The 15,371-nt window shown below is 43.9% G+C and overlaps 1 protein-coding gene across 1 annotated transcript in view; it reads right to left on the bottom strand.

The window, feature by feature from the left end:
• The window catches only part of si:ch211-276f18.2 (glucose-fructose oxidoreductase domain-containing protein 1), a 39,918-nt gene extending 25,781 nt beyond the window's left edge, over nt 1–14,137 (bottom strand). The window contains exon 1 of the mRNA XM_021562724.2: nt 12,780–14,137. Within this exon, the coding sequence (XP_021418399.1) occupies nt 12,780–13,032 (253 nt within the window). The 5' untranslated portion in view covers nt 13,033–14,137. The remainder of the gene's footprint in view (nt 1–12,779) is intronic.
• Between the last annotated feature and the right edge of the window lie 1,234 nt (nt 14,138–15,371).

Here is a 15,371-nt window from a genome sequence, read left to right as displayed (position 1 = left end):
GACGGAGCAGACAGAAGGACCCCTGTGACTGGTCTTCTGCATTCTGAGGCGGCATAAAGACAATGGAGACCTGAAATCACGGTACTGCTACAATGCAGGACTGCCAGGATGCTTGACCTCAATGAGAGAAACTTATCACAATTACTGGTCTATGTAGGATGGAAATGAATGGGTTGAGGGTGACAAGGACCAGAAATGGAATATAAGTAGACGTTCTGAAGAATTGTGTTGCTGGTAGATTGGAAGAAAACGTCTTGGTGGAGAAATTGGACAGCTAGGCCCAAGTAGCAAGAACAGGGTATGCAAATATGAATCACTCAAGAGGGACGTTTTTGAGTATGGCACTGAGGCATTGTTCTTCGGAAGTCGCACCCTGAATAGGCTCTCATCGACAGCCGCCCATGATGTATGTAGGTTGTGGCCATGATTAGCATTGTCATAGCAGGGAACTTCCTTTTTCCTGTTGTTCATTGCTGCTAGCAAGACACCCTGCAAAGGTGCACTTGAATTCACACTTCTCTCAAATACCAGAGCACGACCACACAAAAAACACACTCAAACAGGAAGTGAGATATGTACTGCGGCTAGATCTGATACAAACATGGCCTTCCTGTTCTTAAAGTAGGTCTTAAAAGAAGTCTCTTCTTTCAATGGTGTTACAAACCCCATCTATAAGCATTAAAACACAGTTGCAGACCATCCTATAATACCATCCTATAATTGTTAATCTGACTGGGGTACCGCACTGTCAGACCAAATCTTATGTTAAGGCTCTTTAGGAATGCAGGTGAATGTTGGTGGCCTTCCAGAGTAGTCTGCTCTCCCCTCATGGGACTGCCACCTGTCTCTATTCCCCATTGTCCAATTATGAAACACAAGTGTGGCTGCTCCTGTGCAAATGCACATAAGGGGGTGATTTGGGGGTGATTCCACACCAGCGTAGCCCGAAAATATTTTTGGTATCTCAGATTGTTCTGGCAATTCGCACATATTAACTTCATTGTTTGACATGCTTTATTTATGAGATGAACGTGGCCCTTTTAGACCTATACATGCCTCCTGCAAGACCTTATGATCTGTCAACCGTACAAGACAGACAACATCTTGGTGTCATTATATTCCTTATAGTGTGCTCTCAAATATGCAGTATATCTAGATTCTGAAATCAAACTTTTCACATTAATCTGTTCAACATCAAAATATAATCATATTTCAAAAGTACCCTTTTTGTTGTTTATTTTTAGACATTGTAACAATTTATGCTTCAAACAAGTTAAGATTTCCAGAGTGGGCTTTCTGATACTTTTTAAATTATATGACCCATACTTAGCCCGGGGAGGTGTGGTATATGGCTGTTCTTACACATGACATAATGTGGAGTGCCTGGATACAGCCATTAGCCGTGGTATATTGACCATATACCACAAACCCCCGAGGTGCCTTATTGCTATTATAAATTGGTAACCAACGTAATTAGAACAGTAAAAATATTTTGGGGTCATACACATGGTATACGGTCTGATATACCACGGCTTTCAGCCAATCAGCATTGTGGGCTCGAACCACCCAGTTTATGAATAGAAAATGACTTTATAGGTCATTAACCAATCACAGCCTTTTAGGATTGCACATTCAGCAAGTCCCATTTGAATCCATTTTCCCATTCACAGTGTTGGTGGTGCACATAAAATTGATTAGATTTAGCAGAGAGCCCATTCTGGATATGTGATGTACTTGTACAGTATATTGTTCCAAACAATATCATAAAATGACCAAAACTAAAAGAGTACTTTTGAGATAATATTTATGCTGAATACATTTGTGAACATTTTTATTTCAGAATCAAGACATACTCCATATTATAGAGCACACTAAGGCGTATAATGACACCAAGATGTCTGTATCATGTACAGTTCACAGATCATATGGTCTTAAAGGGCCCTAAAATGGCCAATTTCTTCATGATTCTCTCAAAAATGGTTAGTGATACCAATGGAAAAAGCATGTCAAACATCCCAATGAAGTTTCTATGTAAGAATTGCCAGAACAATCGGAGATAGTCAGAACATATTTTTGCTGTGCTAGCATGGAATCTCTTACGTGAGGATTCCACCTTGGTAATGATAATATCAGCAAAAAAAGAAAAGAAAAAGAGATCCTATCAACAATAAATCGCTTTTTAAAATCTTGAAACAATAGGTTGTGTGTCTATGAGTGTTTGCAGTGCAGAAAAATGACATCATCCCTGATTTCTTACCAACTGGTACAGTAGCTGCAAGTCTGTACTTTGTGTAGACAAGATTATCCCTGTTTAACCTCACCTAGAAGGATTGGTTTATGGCAAATGTCTACGCTTCACTTCTGGTCAAAGGAACATCAATCAAGATGCCCCCACAACAGTCAGCAGATACATTATTTGGCAACAACAAGGCAATCCTGCAGAACATTTTTGGATGGATATTTGGATGACGGGCACAATTTCTGCCGATTAGTGCAGCGTGTCACAACATGAATAGAAGTAAGGAATGGAGGCAGCAAAAAAAAGTAATTATGCATCCAGGCATCACAGTGTTTGTGGGGTGCATGGCCAAATGTAGCCATTGAGGCAATTTCAAAAACACAAACAACAAGTGGAGGCACAGAGCAGCGAAAGAACAGACCCTCATTTCATAGAGACAGACAGGCTTCGAAGAGTAAACTCTTCCCCCCAATTGAGGAACGCTCACTTTTCAGCACCGGGAGAAGGTATCCTGAAAGAGCTCCTGTTCTGCGATTCAGTTCGCAAACAAAGGCAATTTCACAGGACCTTAAGACCAGGGCCCTTTCTCTCTTTCTCCCACTCTCCCTCTGCAGCTTCTATTAGCATGTAAATGGACGTCCAACAGGACGGAACATGAAGGGCCGGGAAACTCCCAAAAAACAAGTAGCGACATTGAGGAAAAGCATGGGAATGGCACTGTCATTCGGTCTCCTATACGTCTGGCTAACACCGAGCCAAAAAAGCTACAAACACACACAGCTTGAGTCTTGACAATAGGGACCTAGAACAGAGGAAGGAAGTGGAAGACCAATAGTTAATCTAGACCACAATGTTCTGGGTGCCCTGAAGGCTTGTCACATTACATTTTGGACATCATCATTCTCTCAGAGGAAGATATCCTGTGGAGGGCTGCTCTAGTACATTCACATAACCAAGCTCCCTAGAAAGACCTCCTTCAGACTTCTCCACAGCATGATAGGTGGCTGTAGTATATCCACCAGAGTAGGGTGAGCAATTGCAAGGCTTTAAGCCCACAGAAAGTGTCACAGAGGTCAGCCGGTTTCAGCTAGCATAACCTACACACGTGAGGTAACTGCAGGGTACATGATGATATCCAATCCAGGCAGAGTTGGTAGGTACCAAATGTATTGGAAGTGTAGTATCTGGGCAGTGCTAGTGTTTAGGCTAGAGGAGGCCTACTCTCCACAGGATATAATTAAGCAATAAGGCCCGAGGGGGTGTGGTATATGGCCAATATACCACGGCTAAAGGCTGTTTTTAGGCACGACGCAACGCAGTTGGCCATATACCACATACCCCCGAGGTGCCTTATTGCTATTATAAAAACTGGTTACCAATGTAATTAGGGCAGTAAAAATAAATGTTTTGTTATACCCATGGTATACAGTCTGATATACCATAGCTGTCAATCAATCAGCATTCAGGGCTCGAACCACCCAGTTTATAATCACTACAGCTGCACACCACTAGCAGGTAGCTCCGCTTGGACTTCTCCTATTGATGAGGAAGTGTCTGTCTGTGCGTCTCAGAGGACGCTGACCTGTTACCCGATAGCCCCGGCCGCTGAAACCAGGGTCAGGCTTAGGAGTGCAGGCAGGCTCACACGGTGCTGCAAAGGTCAGTTGCATCATAGACCCCAACACTGAGCCAGAGAGCGGAGGCTGCATCTCAATAGAATAAAGTGGCCTCCTTTCCTCATCTCTTCTCCTTTGCATGCACTGATAAGACAATTCTGAGTAGGTCGTTATCATTAAAATGTTACAATAAGGTGCAGAGCGTTCGATTTCTTGCTGGCGGGCAAGGAGACCTCAGCTCCGCTAAAACCATTGACAAATGTGTGCCGTTGTCAAGCGATTGTTAAATAAAATAAATGTTAACTATTTGGTTGCAACATCATCACCCCTTGAAGAGCATAGATCAAAACATCAAATGTCTGATTATTCCATGCAAAAAAAAAATGATTCTGTAATCAGAGTTACACAGCAAGTAAATGCATGCTTCTCATGATCAGTCAACATCAATTGATCATGTAATTTCAGATGTGTGAGGGTAGCCTCACGATATCTCTCAATATTGGACACAATTACACTGAACAAATATATAAACATAACACGTAAAGTGTTGGTCCCATGTTTCATGAGCTGAGATAAAAGATCCTTGAATTTTGTCATATGCACATAAACATAATTTCTCGCAAATGTTGTGCACAAATTTGTTTACATCCCTGTCAGTGAGCATTTCTCCTTTACCAAGATAATCCATACACCTGACAGGTTTGGCATATCAAGATGCGACTAAACAGCATGATCATTACAATAAAAGGCAACTCTAAAATGTTCAATTTTGTCACACAACACAATGTTACGTTTCAAGTTGAGGGATTGTGCAATTGTCATTCTGACTGCAGGAATGTCCACCAGAGCTGTTGCCAGAGAAATGAATGTTAATTTCTCTACCATAAGCCGCCTCCGTTGTTTTAGAGAATTTGGCAGTACATCAATTGGCCTCAACCACAGACCACGTGCACGGTGTCGTGTGGGCGAGCAGTTTGCTGATTTCAACGTTGTGAACATTATGGCGGTGGGGTTATGGTATGGGCAGGCATAAGCTACGGACAATGAACAGAATTGCATTTTATCGATGGCAATTTGAATTAACAAAAATACCGTGACAAGATCCTAAGGCCAATTGTGTGACCCGTTCTTTTAAAGGTACAGTATCTGTGATGCATATCTGTATTCCCAGTCATGTGAAATCCATAGATTAGGGCCTACTGAATTTCTTTACATTGATAGATTTCCTTATATAAACTAACTCAGTCCAACCAATGAAATTGTTGCATGTTTCGTATATATTTTTGTTCATTACAATTGGATATTTGAGTGGTATAAAAATAAAAAGTGAACTGTAACTGACAAGTATGTGGTTTAGGATTCATTTCCCATCCTTTCTTGGCTCTGCCTGCCAAGCAGCAGAAGGGCACATTTGCCGATCACCGGAGGTTGGTGGCACCTTAATTGGGGAGGACAGTCTTGTGGTAATGGCTGGAGAGGAATGGTATCAAATACATCAAACAAATGTTTTCCATGTGGTTGATGCCATTCCATTTGCTGTGTTACGGACATTATTATGAGCCTTCCTCCCCTCAGCAGCCTCCTGTGTTGCCGATTTACTGTTAGCTGATAATGTTTACCTTGCATGCTACCGGTAGAAACTTTGTATAATTGGCTAAATATATACTTTGTCCTCCAACCAATGTAGGTCTACCTAGCGAAATGAGCTAACATCCCACTTTCAACATTGTTTTTAAGGTTGTTTCATCACGATTGCTGCTGACAGATATGATAGGCTACATGGATTGATGGACCACGTCAAATTGGCTAGCTAGCTAATAACAGATCACTTCAATATGGCTCGTTAACAAGCTAACTTTCAGGAGATAAACTAGATGGCGATATCCAAATATTGTTAGAGTTGCTTGCCATGCTAGTGGTGATAACAGTAGTCCGACTTTACCAGGACAAGGACTTGCCGATGTCAAGCTCTTTCCAAAAGCCTAACCTCTGATGAAGGAAGCTAAATTACATGTTGTTTGCTGAGCTAGCTAGCTACATGCCAAATGGATAGGATACCCTCACGTATCTGAAATGACATGATCGATTGATGTTTACTGATCATGAAAAGCATGCAGTTGCTTGCTGTAAACTCTGATAGAGTGAAATGTGGAATAATGGGAAAATGTGTTGTTCTGACTATGCTCTTTGAGAAGTGATGATATTAAAACCAAATAGTGCTAACATTTATTTAACAATCCCTTGAAAACAGCACATAGTTGTCAATGGTTTCAGAGGAGCTGTGGGTCTCCTTGCCCCCCCAGGAGTCAAATCAAACGCTCTGCACCGTATTGTGATGTTTTATTGATAACGACATATAGGTCAAAGGAAAATGGGATGTGGAGAAGACTAGAAGTCTGTCAACCTCCTCCTCCCTCCCAGGCCCAACTAGTTCACCCCGCCAATCACGTCTCCGTAGGGTTTCTGTTCCTTTGAAACAACTTCATAGTGGGAGTGAGCAGTCTAAACTAACCAGGGACACTTAGAAATAGACGGACAGATTGACATGCCATAGAGAGAAGAGACGGATAGGCCAAACGATTAACAGGTGATACTTTGGTCAATGTACTGATAAGATGCCATTTGTAGGCAAATTATTGTACCAAGTCAACACTGTGGTTTCACTACTTGGCTTTGTATTATTTGTGTTCATTCATGAATTGCACAGGAAGGCTCAAGGCTCTACCTGTGTCACACGCGCTGCGCTCTACACCAGATGAACGTGCTAGATGGTGAGTGTGCATCAAAACAGGTTTAAATGTCTTCCCGCCTATATTTTCTTCCCGCCTACAAGACAAATCTGCAAAAGGGAGGGAAAATACATTTGCTTCCAGTCTCTGATTGCATCTAGCATCTGTCCTACATCACACAATCTGATATTTTCCTCCATCTCCTTGCTAGAATGCACAGGAGCAAATGGAAATTCTTTGGGCTCGAGTGCAGAAGAAATGCTAATGAATTTGGGTAAAACTTGAGTGAGTGAGGGAGTTTCTAATCCTTAACAGCCTAAACACTGATGCACTTTACACTGCCGGGCAATAAATTCTAGGTGCTAACGCAAGTCCTTTAACTGAAGACTGTAAGATGAGCTACTAATCCCAACCAGCGCGCCAATTCCCTGAGAAATGTCTCAGACTCCCAACATCAGATGCCTTAGTAATGCTATAGTAGGAAGGAGGAAGGGGAAAAACAAAGAAGAAATTCCTTTTGAAGAAGAGATGTGGCCTTGTTGGTTAGACCAGTTTGCTGTAATGTGACCAAGATTGTTACACTGAGGGGTAAAACCGCATAACAATACCAGTTGCTTGGGAAACATCACTTGCCTCATGCCAGTGTTTCACCCTGGTCCCCTTAGTTTGGTTCAACGTCCATTGTCAGGCCGGCCCCATCCATGATTTTGGTTAGACAGTCGGCAAATGCCTTCCAAGTGCAAATTCCAGTTCTGCAACCGTCTGATTAGGGCTTATCGACACGATGCACGAGGTAAACAAGCCGGTGTTAGAGAGATAAGCATTGCCTTGTCACACACCCTGAAAAGGGGAAGTAGCTTTGCATTCAACAGACACTATTCCAAGCCAGCGTGGGTTGGTGGCCAAAGCAATTTCCTGAGCCATAATGGGCTGCTGTCAAAGGGACCTGTATCTTGACCCTCCTCCTCCTCCTCATGACAGAGACAGAGACAGAGAGAGTTCCAGAAATAATGTTTGACACAATGAGACATGGAGGATCTGGTCGAGGAGGGGCAGGGCTACAGCGTTCCAGGTTGACGTCATAGTGAGAAATGAGAACGTAAAGTAACACAAAATGTCAGTACCTGTTCAGGTGGAGAGGGAACACGAAGACAGTCACCACAGCAATAAATGGAACAAAATCCTAGGTGGTGTGTGGTCACACTTTCTAATATTTCACATTAGCCCAGTCATGGAGTAAACAGAGGCTTGCCTTGCTCTCATCAATCATCTGCTAGCACTGTCACTAAATTAACCTAAACCAACAAAACTGGGGTGGGAAATGTATTAGGGGCTCTAAGAAAGACTGTCAAGACAGAAGCTAGATGACATGTTTACACCAGAGTGGTCACGGGTTGGTGGCAACTTTATTTACACACGCCAGAGTAAAGTTAAAGTTATGACAAAGACCATTGTACGCATATCGGCACACCTTTAACAAATTAGTACAATGAATTCACTCTAAAAGTTACAATGATGACACACTGATTACTCAGCTGCGTAGTGACTGTTGATATCTTCAGGCTCTGGTTATACTTTTCTAACATGGCCAGCATGGCAATTTAAGGTACCACAAAAAGGGTAGGGAACGCCTACGCTGTTAAGTGTGCATTAACTCAATTAGCCCTTGAACTCCTAAATGACACTTTTTTAAAACTTTAGCAAAGGGTAAAGTCTACAAAACTGAGTCCACTTTGTTCATAACAGGTTCAAGTTTTGGGAACAGAAAACTGTATTGAGCTCAAATGTTTCATCAATGCGAAAATTTGCAGAATGTCGGGCAAAATCCATCCCACTGCCAGCCACTGGGCCTCCTCTCATCACCATATTTGGTGGTGAGTGGAAATGACAACCGGATGCTTCAGATTTATACATCCGGTGAAACATCTGTTTCAATTGCCCAATCTTTTTTTACTACGGTCAATGAACCTTAACGACCCCAAGCATTTTCTACCGAAGAGACGCCACCACCCAGTTCTACCACTGCTGTGTCCTTGAGGCTGCTATCTGGTGCTCCTGTCAGCTGCTGTTGCTGCTTTGGTAACAGTTCAAAGAGAGGTAAATGACAAGTAAAATGTAATCTTCACACATTAACGATAAACAAATACATTGGTCTGGACAGTGAGCACAAGCCTTCCAGGTTAGGAAGGGTTGACATCACAGCAGCTACATGGGCATATGTTGAACACACACTGGCCAGTACTCATCTGGGCAACATTTCACATTGCTCTTATACCTGTGTAGTATCTGACTCTGCAGTGGAGGCTCCTCAGAGGACAGAGGAGGAAGGGGAGGACCCTCCTCCTCAGTGGATTTCATAAAAATAAAAATAGTGAAACATTAAAAAAAGCTATAATTTAAGATAAAACTATACTAAATAGGGGCGGCAGGGTAGCCTAGTGGTTAGAGCGTTGGCCTTGTAACCGATCAAATCCCGTCGTTCTGCCTCTGAACAAGGCAGTTAACCCACTGTTCCTAGGCCGTCATTGAAAATAAGAATTTGTTCTTAACTTGCCTAGTAAAATAAAATATTCACTTCACCAAATAATTGATTAAGGAACGGGAAAGAGGGATACCTAGCGGCAGGTAGCCTAGTGGTTAGAGCGTTGGGCGAGTAACCGAAAGGTTGCTGGATTGAATCTCTGAGCTGACAAGGTAAAAATCTGTCATTCTGAACAAGGCAGTTAACCCACTGTTCCCCAGGCGCCAAAGACGTGGATGTTGATTAAGGCAACCCCCTCGCACCGCTCTGATTCAGAAGGGTTGGGTTAATGCGTAAGACACATTTCAGTTGAAGGCATTCAGTTGGACAACTGACTAGGTATCTCCCTTTCCCTAGTCAGTTGTACAACTGAATGCATTCAATTGAAACGTGTCTTACGCATTTAACCCAACCCCTCTAAAACACACTGTTTTGCAATGAAGGTCTACAGTTGCCTCAAAAGCACTCTGTGGGGTAAGCACCATGGTGTAGCCGGAGGATAGCTAGTTTCCGTCCTCCTCTGGGTACATTGATTTCAATACAAATCCTAGAAGGCTCATGGTTCTCACCCCCTTCCATAGATTTACACAGTAATTCACTTCCGGAGGACATCTTACAACCTATCAGAACTCTTGCAGCATGAACTGACACTTTGTCCACCCAATCAAAGGATCAAAGAATGAATCTTACTAGAAGGCATTAGTTATCGCTAGATATCAGTGCAATGCATAAAATCTGGTAAGTATTTGATTCAAAGAGAGAGAAAGAATAGTTACAGTTTTGAAAAAATAAATGTATTCAAAAATGAAGGAGAAGCAAGAGAGAGAGCTTTAATAGAAATAAGGCTGTGCTCATGAAAAAAAAATCTGTTTTTCCCTCATCTTAAAACGGCACCAAACGCCACTGTTAGACTGTAATTACTACTAGTTTAACTCTGCTAAACTGCCTCTTAAAGTCCATTATTTCCTATCTGCTGAGTCTGACCCTAATGCTAGCTACAGATGTAGGATCTTAATGTGAGCCATTATGCTACAGCAGGGACATAATCCTGCAGCAACAGGAAATGTGAATTATTATATGGATTAAAATGATTGATACATTTTATATCAGGGCAAATCATGTCTGAAATGTTAAAGTGGTGGCCTCCTGAGTTGCGCAGTGGTATAAGGCAATGCATCGCAGTGCTAGTTGAGCCACTAGAGATTCCTGGGTTTGAGTCCAGGCTCTGTCCCAGCCGGCCGCGACCGGGAGACCCATGGGGCGGCGCACAATTGGCCCAGTGTCATCCGGGTTAGGGGAGGGTTTGGCCGGCAGGGATGTCCTTTTCCCATCGTGCACAAGAAACTTCTGTGGCGGGCCGGGCGCAGTGCACGCTGACACGTTCGCCAGGTGTACAGTGTTTACTCCGACACATTGGTGCCGCTGGCTTCCGGGTTAAGTGGGCATTGTGTCAAGAAGCAGTGCGGCTTGGTTGGGTTGTGTTTCGGAGGACGCACGGCTCTCGACTTCGCCTCTCCCGAGTCCGTACGGGAGTTGCAGCAATGAGACAAGAATGTAACTACCAATTGAATACCACGAAATATAATAATAAAAATTGAAAAGAATAAAAAAAGTTAGTGGAAATTAAAAATTTTAGAAGTCTTTTTAAACCTTGAATACACTAGAATATTGCATTTCCTACTATGTAAGAAAACTCTTACCAACAAAAGAGTGATCAAATTAAGATCCTACATCATGTAACTATATTCAGCCTCTACTTATGTAACAAGGCCACAGCTCCAAGAACCGCAGAAAGTAGGCTTATTAAGAGGGTTTTATTTATTAAGGGTATCATTCTCTGTGATGTTGCCTTAGTGATGTGTTTTGCCCTCTGCTGGCTCGGCCAGCATGGGGTTATCTTTAGGTCTCCCATGTCTCGTCCCATGGTTATTTCCTATTTCATCATCGTCACTGGACACCTGCATGTGTCAGTCTGTCCATCTGATTTATCCATTATCACAAGGTCTATACTAGAGGCAAATAGTCCAATAGTGTGCAACTGCAGCCTGCAATTCGGAGCATTCCTGCCTGTGGGCATCTACAGGAACACCCCCACCTCGAGTATCCCATTGATTCCTGCATGAACACCCCCCCCTCCCCAGCCTGCCCTCACCATCTTTAACAGAACTGCAGGAAAAAAGTGCCCGACAGGCAGTGGCAAAAGACACGGTCTACTGGTTACCCCCGCCTGTTGCTAGTAAAGCAGGCAGGAGTCTGGAGCAACACCGTGTGCTAACTAGCTAGTTCTCGCCCCCGCATCCCGCCTGATGTGTACCATAGAAACCCGTAACCGACAGGCTGGGACGAAGGAAACGGTATACCAGTGTCGCCCCCACTTACAGCTAGCTACTCCGGTACAGAGCAGGCGGGAGGCGACACTGTGTGCTAGCGACATTGTGTGCTAGCCTTCCCCGCCTCCCGTGTACTGGAGTCCTCCTTAGGACTAGCTGGTTAAGCTAGCGCTGTGTCCTTCGCTCCCACCTGCCCGAACACCTGCCCTCACCGTCGTTAACGGAACTGCAGGAAAACAGTGCATGAAAGGCAGATTTGGCAGCTGCCAGGAGAACGTTACCTGCTCCAATGTATAGTGCCAACTGTAACGTTTGGTGGAGGAGGGAACATGTTCTGGGGCTGTTTTTCATGGTTCGGGCTAGGCCCCTTAGTTTCAGTGAAGGGAAATCTTAACGCTACAGCATACAACATTCTAGACAATACTGTGCTTCCAACTTTGTGGCAACAGTTTGGAGAAGGCCCTTTCCTGTTTCAGCATGACAATGCCCCCATGCACAAAGTGAGGTTCATACAGAAATGGTTTGTTGAGATCGGTGTGGAAGAACTTGACTGGCCTGCACAGAGCCCTGACCTCAACCCCTTCGAACACCTTTGGAATGAATTGGAAGGCAGACTGCGAGCCAGGCCGAATCACCTAACATCAATGCCCAACCTCCCTAACGCTCGTTGGTTAAAGGAAGCAAGTCCCGCAGCAATGTTCCAACATCTAGTGGAAAGACTTACCTGAAAAGTGGATGCTGTTTTAGCAGCAAAGGGGGGACCAACTCCATATTAATGCCCATGATTTTGGAATGAGATGATGTTTGACAAGCAGGTGTCCACATACTTTTAGTCATGTAGTGTAGAATAAAGAGGGGTTCCTGCAGATGCAGGAATTCCCACAGGCAGGAACACCCCAAATTGCAGCTGCACCCTTCTCAAATAGTCAGCCAGTCATTTCTGTCATAATTATAGAATAACTGTAGACTCAATTGCAAAAGTTCCTGCCTTACCAAATGTCAACTAGTTCATGTTGAAGAAGACGTAATTAAGATAGCACGGACATTGTGTCCCGAACCCTGGCCTATTAGTAGGGGATTTTAAAGTGATTATACAGAAGTATAGGCTGCTCATTTTCATTCATTTGGATTGCAGCTGATTGGGAGAGACTGCCACAGCTGTCGGCAACATCAGATACACTTCTCCGCAAATAGCCTACCTTACTGTCTGTTCATTGGAAATAATACATAGCAATGTTGAAATAAGCTGTATAACTGTCCTTGTGAAATCAATGGGGAATAAGTCAAACGCCATATATAGGCTATCACACCAAGGAAGCTCGTGTCACAGCATCCCCGACTCACCTAATGTTTTGACAGCAATCTGCCGCGTCAAAGGTGGAGGCAGGTTAATGCACACCAAATCCACATCCTGATGCAGCAAAACGTCGTCGATTCTATTGGTATAAAACGGTACATTCATTTCCTTGGCCAACTCCTCTGCTTCCTCCTGAGTCCGTCCCCATAGAGCCTTGACGGCGAATCCTTCGTTCTTCAGAAGAGGGATAATCACACGCGCGGTCAAGCTGGTGCCAAACACGCCGACCCCGGGAAGCATGGCTCGAGTGCCCGGTCTTCCCGACTTGCTTCACAGCATAGCAACGCGGCAGACGCGGGGAGAAACGCAATTGTTAACATCAGATTGGCCATCCACCCGCTCAAATCGACCTGGCACCTCGCATTTTAGCATCCGTTTTGATCGATTTGTAATAGATATTGTCGTATCCGCAGTTATCACAACAATTAATACCTAAATCCGCGTATTCTAGATACACAAATTAAAATGCACCATTCTGAATTAACCGCGTCCGGCTACGAATGAAGGGCATGTCACTTTCGTCTTTCCTGCAACGCCCTCCTGTACAGATATAGAAACCAAGAAAATAAGTCCGAATTTCCTGAACGTTGTAGAGGTGTGAAAAAGCATTCCAGTCGCCTTCAATAGGCCTGGGAGGATGCCTGTATTTAAATACATGCAACGCCGATGATCCAGCGGTATTATGCTGCTTTTAATAACGTTGCAACCCAGTTCTGCAATGACTGTGCTGGATACGTCAGGCTCCGGCGAGTGATCCCCTCCCAGTTTTAACCCTCTCGCTCCTGGTATGAAGTGATTCAATTTCGACGCCCATCATAGTCGCAGCAGGTGCAATAACGGAGTATAGTTTATTAAAGACCAGGGCCTGGTCTCCAAAAAGCATTTTACGGCTAAGATCATCGTTAGAACCTTAGGAGTATCGTTAAATCTCCGAGCTGTTAACCAAAACCATCGTTATGATAACGTTGCATTTGAAAATTCTCGTAATCTAACACCTGCCTCAGACCACTCGTAGAACAGCTAAATGCGTCGTGTTTTATTTTGTCCTACCGCTTCAATTTGTAGACCGAAGATCTCTGCTAAACTCACACGGTGTATCCGTCTCACTGTGACCACCGATAACTTCAAAACAAAGTTGCCTACAACAAATACAACGTTACCAATGTCTTTGCAATTGATACAAACAAGCGACGTATAAAAATATGGTTCAAATGAAAAGCGAGATGGCTGTATTTGTAACAGTATAACTTTAAACCGTCTCCTCGCCCATACCCGGGCTTGAACCAGGGACCCTCTGCACACGTCAACAACAGTTACCCATCACTCCACAAAAGCCGCGGCAATTGCAGAGCAAGGGGAACCACTACTTCAAGGTCTCAGAGCAAGTGATGTCACCGATTGAAACGCTATTTAGCGCGCACCACCGCTAACTATCTAGCTATTTCCCATCCGTTACATATTCACATACAGTAGGCCTATTTCAATCATGAAATATATTTCATACATTTATTTTGCGACTTTGTAAGCTGTCCGTAATTTGTCTCTATTTCATTTCAGGCTAACATGTGCGCAGCCGCAATGATGTGCGAATATCTCTTTTTGATTTTTAACTTGTTTATACCTTCCGGAAACCTGCCTCACCCAATGTGATACGGAATCGCTATTATTTTTTATTTTTAGTACACACTCAAGAACCACCAGAAGCTAACCAGCTAACTAGCTACAAGCTATTTAGTCATTGTTAGTTTTTTTAACCTGGATAACACTCGCCAGTCCAGCTTCCCTGCCCCATCCACCGCTGCTCCCTGGACACTGATCTCTTGGCTACATAGCTGATGCACGCTGGACTGTCCATTAATCACGGTACTCCATTCTGCTTGTTTGTTTTATCTGTTGGCCCCGTTGCCTAGTCAACGCCATTTTACCTGCTGTTGTTGTGCTAGCTGATTAGCTGTTGTCTCACCTACTGTTTTAGCTAGCTTTCCCAACTCAACACCTGTGATTACTGTATGCCTCGCTGTATGTCTCTCTCAAGTGTCAATATGCCTTGTATACTGTTGTTCAGGTTAGTTATCATTGTTTTAGTTCACAATGGAGCCCCTAGTTCCACTCTTCATACCCCTGATAACTCCTTTGTCCCACCTCCCACACATGCGGTGACCTCACCCATTACAACCAGCATGTCCAGAGATACCTCTCTCATCATCACCCAGTGCCTGGGCTTACCTCCGCTGTACCCGCACCCCACCATACCCCTGTCTGCGCATTATGCCCTGAATATATTCTACCATGCCCAGAAACCTGCTCCTCTTATTCTCTGTCTCCAACGCTCTAGGCGACCAGTTTTGATAGCCTTTAGCCGCACTCTCATACTACTCCTTCTCTGTTCCGCGGGTGATGTGGAGGTAAACCCAGGCCCTGCATGTCCCCAGGCACCCTCATTTGTTGACTTCTGTGATCGAAAAAGCCTTGGTTTCATGCATGTCAACATCAGAAGCCTCCTCCCTAAGTTTGTTTTACTCACTGCTCTAGCACACTCTGCTAACCCTGATGTCCTTGCTGTGTCTGAATCCTGGCTC

This window comes from Oncorhynchus mykiss, chromosome 15 (assembly GCF_013265735.2).
Source record: "Oncorhynchus mykiss isolate Arlee chromosome 15, USDA_OmykA_1.1, whole genome shotgun sequence".
In the NCBI taxonomy this organism is placed as follows: Eukaryota; Metazoa; Chordata; class Actinopteri; order Salmoniformes; family Salmonidae; genus Oncorhynchus; species Oncorhynchus mykiss.
Note: the sequence above shows the minus strand (reverse complement) of the source record. Positions and strands in the feature narration are given on the sequence as shown.